General features: G+C 71.1%; 1 protein-coding gene across 1 annotated transcript in view; it reads right to left on the reverse strand.

Moving 5' to 3' along the window:
- Window positions 1-15: 15 nt before the first annotated feature.
- The window catches only part of CNTNAP1 (contactin associated protein 1), a 9,992-nt gene continuing 4,170 nt past the window's right edge, over window positions 16-5,837 (reverse strand). The window contains exons 9-24 of the mRNA XM_026044590.1: window positions 5,711-5,837; window positions 4,838-5,009; window positions 4,663-4,769; window positions 4,461-4,580; window positions 4,190-4,393; window positions 3,322-3,478; window positions 3,127-3,254; window positions 2,890-3,057; window positions 2,597-2,815; window positions 1,404-1,643; window positions 1,093-1,329; window positions 895-1,022; window positions 731-824; window positions 421-654; window positions 293-340; window positions 16-221 (exon numbers count right to left, since the gene is read on the reverse strand). The exon at window positions 5,711-5,837 is cut by the window's right edge and continues 22 nt beyond it. Of these exons, the coding sequence (XP_025900375.1) occupies window positions 40-221; window positions 293-340; window positions 421-654; window positions 731-824; window positions 895-1,022; window positions 1,093-1,329; window positions 1,404-1,643; window positions 2,597-2,815; window positions 2,890-3,057; window positions 3,127-3,254; window positions 3,322-3,478; window positions 4,190-4,393; window positions 4,461-4,580; window positions 4,663-4,769; window positions 4,838-5,009; window positions 5,711-5,837 (2,565 nt within the window). The 3' untranslated portion in view covers window positions 16-39. The remainder of the gene's footprint in view (window positions 222-292; window positions 341-420; window positions 655-730; window positions 825-894; window positions 1,023-1,092; window positions 1,330-1,403; window positions 1,644-2,596; window positions 2,816-2,889; window positions 3,058-3,126; window positions 3,255-3,321; window positions 3,479-4,189; window positions 4,394-4,460; window positions 4,581-4,662; window positions 4,770-4,837; window positions 5,010-5,710) is intronic.

Raw genomic sequence — 5,837 nt, forward strand, 5'->3', positions numbered from 1 at the left:
GGCCCGGGGCGCCCGGCCCGCGCGCCGCGGCGGTGCCGTCTAGTCGCCCTTGGGCTCCTCGGGGATCTGGGGCAGGCCCTGGTCGTGGCGCGTGGGCTTGGCGCCGCCGTAGTCCTGCACGGCCTTGGGCTCGTTGGTGCGGTACGAGCCCTTGTAGCGGTGGTGGTAGAAGTAGAGCAGCGCCAGGAGCGCGCCGAGCAGCAGCAGCAGGAAGACGACGACTGCGGGGAGCGCGCGGGTGAGGGCGGGCAGGGCGCGCGGGCCGCGCGCTCCCGCCGCGGGCGCCACTCACAGCCCACGATGACGCCGAGCCAGCCGTCGTCGTGCACGTGCGGGAAGTCTGCGGGAGAGCGGGCGCCGGGGCTGAGCGCGGGGCGGGCGCCGCGGGCCCGGCGGCAGCACGGTGGCGGCAGCGCCTACCTGTGCCCAGGTACCAGGGGTCCATCTCGGGCGGGATGAGCAGGGTGCCGAGCGGCAGCTTGGCAGCGCAGCTCGACTCCACCAGCTCGCCGCGCACGCTGTAGGGCGCCGGGGCGCCGCCGGGCCGGAAGATGGCCTTGAGCGGCACGATGCTGTTGAACTTGACGCCCGAGAGGCAGCCCGAGAAGCCGGGCGTGTTGTAGCGCTGGATCTCGGGGTCGATGACGCCGGTCTCTGCGGCGCGCAGGGCAGGGCTGAGCGGCGCCGCCCGCGGCGCCGCCCGCCGCGCGCCTCCCCCGGCCCCGCTCACCCATCACGCGGCCCAGGTAGAGGTTCTTGGGCGAGTCCAGCTTGCTGTCCACGAAGGGCGAGAACTGCTGCTCCATGACGGGCAGGTAGTCAACCTGGGCGGGGAGAGAGGGCACCGTGGGCACCCCGCGCCCGCCACCCACCGCCGCCCGCCGCGGCACCCACCTGCGTGTAGAGCATGCGGTAGAAGCGGGTGATGTTGACGTGGTGCGGCCGCCCGTCCGTCACCGGCTTGGTGGTGAGGGCGAAGACGTAGGGGCTGGTGCCCAGCTGGTAGCGCAGCTGGAGGCTCCCTGCGGGGCGGCGCGGGCTGTGAGCGGCCCCGGCCCGGCCGCGGCGCCCGCCCGCGCCCCGCGCCCTCACCGTCGTCCTTGATGAGCACGGCCAGGTAGTCCTTGACGAAGGAGCTGACGTAGAGCAGCACGGCGGGCGCGGCGGTGGTGCTGAAGCTGAAGCTCACCTCCTCGCTCGTCAGGTTGTAGCCGGGCAGCGGCTGCCAGGGGCTGCCCACGAGGCTGGCGAACTCGCGGGCCGCGTGCAGCGACACGGGCAGGATGTTGTAGCGCACCCAGGTGCCCTCCTCGAAGTAGCCGCCGATGTCTGCGGGGCGCCGCGGGCGTCAGCGGGGCCCGGCCACGCGCCCCAGGGTGCCCGCGCGCGGCGCCGCCGCTCACCGCGGTTGCAGAAGGGCCCGTCGAAGGCGGAGACGCTGCAGTTGCAGGTGTAGTGGCTGTAGCGCTCCACGCAGAGCCCGCTGTTCTGGCAGGGCACGGGCGGCTCCTGGCAGTGCCCGCTGCAGTTGACGCGCACGCCCTCGCTGGCGTTGGCCTTGCCCTCCAGGTTGAGCGTCACGCCGTTCATGCGCAGCGCCCGCAGGCAGCCCAGGAAGGGCCGCATCTTGTGCTCGGCGGCGCCTGCCGGGAGGCGTCAGCGCCGCGCGGCCACCGCCGGCCCCGCTGCCACCGGCCCTGCTGCCACCAGCCCCCCTTGCCACCGGCATCCATTGCCACCGGTCCCCATTGCCACCGGTCCCCATTGCCACCAGCCCCCATTGCCACCGGCACCCATTGCCACCGGTGCCCATTGCCACTAGCCCCGCTGCCACCAGCCCCGCTGCCACCAGCCCCCATTGCCACCGGCACCCATTGCCACCGGTCCCCCTTGCCACCAGCCCCGCTGCCACCAGCCCCCCTTGCCACCGGCATCCATTGCCACCGGTCCCCATTGCCACCAGCCCCCATTGCCACCAGCACCCATTGCCACCGGCCCCCATTGCCACTAGCCGCCACTGCCACCAGCCCCACTGCTGCCAACCCCATTGCCACCAGCCTCCATTGCCACTGGCCCTGTTGCCACCAGCCCCGCTGTCACTGGCCCCCATTGCCACTGGCCACCATTGCCAACAGCCTCCGCTATCACTGGCCCCCATTGCCACCAGCCCCATTGCCAGTGGCCCCACTGCCACTGGCCCCGCTACCACCGGCCTTCATTGCCACCAGTCCCGCTACCACTGGTCCCATTGCCACCGGCCACCACCAGCCCCATTGCCACCAGCCCCGCTGTCACCGACCCCCATTGCCACCAGCCCCATTGCCAGTGGCCCCACTGCCACCGGCCCCCATTGTCACTGGCCCCCGTTGTCACCAGCCCCACTGCTGCCAACCCCACTGCCACCGGCTCTGCTGCCACCGGTCCCTCTGCCACCAGCCCCCGTTGCCACCGGCCCCCATTGCCGTCGGCTCCCACTGCCATCAGCCCCCATTGCCGCTGGCCCTGCTGCCACCAGCCCCGCTGTCACCAGCCCCCATTGCCATGCGCCCCGTTGCCACCGGCCCCGCTGCCCACGGCCGGCGGGCGCCGTGCTCACCCACGTAGAGCGGCCGGTCGAAGCTCAGGTGCACGAAGCTCTGCGGCGGCGCCGGGCGCACCACCCAGGGCAGCTTGTCCACCCGCAGCCGCGCCAGCTTCACGTTGAGCTCGGCCTTCACCTGGTGCCACTCGTCGTCGTTCCAGGGCACCGGCGAGCGCACCGTCAGGTTCTCGTAGCCGTTGCCCACGTCGTAGGCGAACATGACGTCCCGGGAGGCTGCGGGCGGGCGCGGGGTGAGCGGGTGGCGCCGCCCCCGCCCCGCGCGCCACCCGGCCCCGCGCCCGCCCTACTGTTGAGCTCCACGCGGATGTAGTAGCGGGAGCCAGGGTTCTCCAGGAAGACGCCGGACGGCGCCGTGGTTTTGAAGTAGAAAGAGATGTCGAGGCTGTGGTTGGCCTGGAAGGTGGGGAAGAGCAGCGCCGTGCCGCGGTTGAAGGAGACCGTGTTCCAGGTGTTGCCTGCGGGAAGGACGGCGGCGTGAGTGCCCGCGGGGTCCCGCAGCGCCCGCCCGCCGGCCCCGCACTCACGGTCCCCGTAGCAGCGCAGCGGCCCCAGCAGGAACTGGGCCTCGGAGCCCGAGCGGTTGGTGTCCCCCACCACCACCTGCGTGACGGGCAGGTGGTCCACGAAGGTCAGCAGGCCCCGGTCCGTCCTCCTGCAAGGGCGCCGCGTGAGGCGGGCCGCGGGGGGCTGGCGCCCCGCGCCGCGGGCACCCCGCTCACCACAGCGCGTGGTCGGCGTCGCAGTTGCAGAAGTACTTGGGGTCGGCGCAGTTCTTGTCCAGGCCGCAGGCGCAGCGCTGGATGCCCGGCCGCGAGCCGCCCCAGTAGTAGTGACGCTCGTTGTGGCGGCCCATCCAGAAGCTGAAGGGCAGCCCGGCTGCGGGCAGCGCGGCAGGGTAAGGGCGCCGCGTTGCCCCGTGGCATCGCCCCGCGGCGTCGCCCCGTGGCGTCACCCCACTGCATTGCCCTGCGCATTGCGCTGCAGCATCACTCCCCGGCACTGCCCACTGCATCGCCCTGTGCATCATGCTTCAGGATCGCCCCCCGGCACTGCCCCACTGCATTGCCCTACATGGCACCCTGCAGAATCGCCCCCTGGCAGTGCCCCACTGCATCGCACCACATGTCACCCTGCAGCCTTGCCCCCTGACACTGCCCCATTGCATTACCCTGTGCATTGCACTGCAGCATGGCCCCCTGACACTGCCCCACTGCATTGCTCTGCACGTCACCCTGCAGCATCGCCCCCCAGCAGTGCCCCACTGCATCGCACCACCGGTCACCCTTCAGCATGGTTCCCCGGCAGTGCCCCACTGCATTGCCCTGCGCATCACCCTGCAGCATCGCCCCTGGGCACTGCCCCATTGCATTGCCCTGTGCATCATGCTGCAGCATCTCACCGCAGCAGTGCCCCACTGCATTGCCCTGCACGTCACCCTGCAGCATCGCCCCTGGGCACTGCCCGGCACCGCATTGCACCACATGTCACCCTGCAGCCTTGCCCCCCAACACTGCCCCTCTGCATTGCCCTGCGCATCGCCCTGTAGCCTCGCCCCCGGCAGTGCCCGGCGCCGCGCGCCGCACTCACAGGGCGTGTTGAGCAGGCGGGAGCTGTAGCAGTGCAGCTCGATGCGCTGCTCGCAGTACTCGGAGGCGTTGGCCAGCGCGGCCACCTCGGCCCACGAGGCGTTCCAGTACTCCACCTCGCCCAGGAAGGGCCGCTCCACGCTGGAGCCCGTCACCCGCGTCGCGTAGTGCCGGTTGTGCCGGATGATGGTCCAGGCACGCTCCTCTGCGCCAGGAGGGGCCCTTAGCACCCAGCGCCCCGGGGACGCCCCGTCCCGCCCCGCGCCGCCCACCTCGGATGTCGCAGTACACGGTGAAGGGCTTGAGCGGCCCGCTGCCGTCGGGGTCGATGGTGTAATTCCCCGAGGTCTTCCCGCTGACCCGGTAGGCGTCGCACGACTCCTTGTAGAGGGCTGGAAAAGGGGAGGCCGGGCTGAGCGCGGGGGGCGCCGGGGGCCGTCGCGCCGCCGCCGCCGCCGCCGGGCCCCGTCTCACGTTTGTGGCAGGTCTCGCCCTTGTAGCCCGTCAGGTCGCAGACGCAGGTGAAGTCGTCCCAGGACTGCTCGCAGCGGCCGTCGTGCTCGCACAGGTTGGGGGTGCACCTGGGGGGGCACGGGGGGCTCGTGTGCCGGCGCCCGCCGCGCACGGCGCCCGCCGCCGCCGCCGCTACCTGTCGACGATGGCGCAGACGTTGAAGAAGACGTCGGCGAAGCGCCCCAGGCGGCGCTGCTCCAGCAGCTCCAGGTCCACGGGCTGCATGTCCACGCTGAGCATCTGCAGGCAGCCGTGGAAGGCCGTCTGGTTGGAGCGGCAGCCCGTCAGCGAGGCCGGCTTGGGGCAGCCTGCAAGGCACGGCGCGTCAGCGCGCCGCCGCGTCCCCACGCGTCCCACTGTGCCCCCATGTGTCCCACCGCGTCCTGCTGCCTCCCAGTGTGCCCCCATGTGTCCTGATGTGTCCCGCCACATCCCGCTGCATCCTGTCACATCCCACTGCATCCCAGTGTGTCCCCATGTGTCCTGCTGCATCCCAGTGTGTCCCCATGTGTCCCACCACGTCCTGCTGCATCCCAGTGTGTCCCCATGTGTCCTGCTGCATCCCACTGCCTCCCAATGTGTCCCCATGTGTCCTGATGTGTCCCACCATATCCCGCTGCATCCTGTCACATCCCACTGCATCCCGAGGTGTCCCCATGTGCCCTGCCACATCTCGCCACATCCCACCGCATCCCGCTGCATCCCAGTGTGTCCTACCGCATCCCACCGCATCTCAGTGTCCTGCTGCATCCCACCGCATCCCGCTGCATCCCAATGTGTCCTGCCATATCCCATCACATCCTACTGCATCCCACTGTGCCCCAGCACATCCTGCTGCATCCCAAAGTGTCCCGCTGCATCCCACCGCATCTCAACATGTCCTGCTGCGTCCCACCGCATCCCGCTGCATCCTGCTGTGTCCCATCCCACTGTGTCCCACTGCATCCCGCCGCATTGCGTTGCATCCCGCTGTGTCCCGCCGCATCCCGCTTCACCCCCCCCCGCCCACCTCCGAAGAAGTACTGGCTGCCGGTGCGCAGCTGGAAGGGATGCGCCACGCGGAACTCGGCGCCGTCGTCGTCGTCGATGGTGACCACGGCGGAGCCCTCCCGCGCCACCAGCTGCACCGAGTGCCA

The sequence above is a fragment of the Nothoprocta perdicaria genome, unplaced genomic scaffold (assembly GCF_003342845.1).
Source record: "Nothoprocta perdicaria isolate Ctin4 unplaced genomic scaffold, notPer1 scaffold_372, whole genome shotgun sequence".
In the NCBI taxonomy this organism is placed as follows: domain Eukaryota; kingdom Metazoa; phylum Chordata; class Aves; order Tinamiformes; family Tinamidae; genus Nothoprocta; species Nothoprocta perdicaria.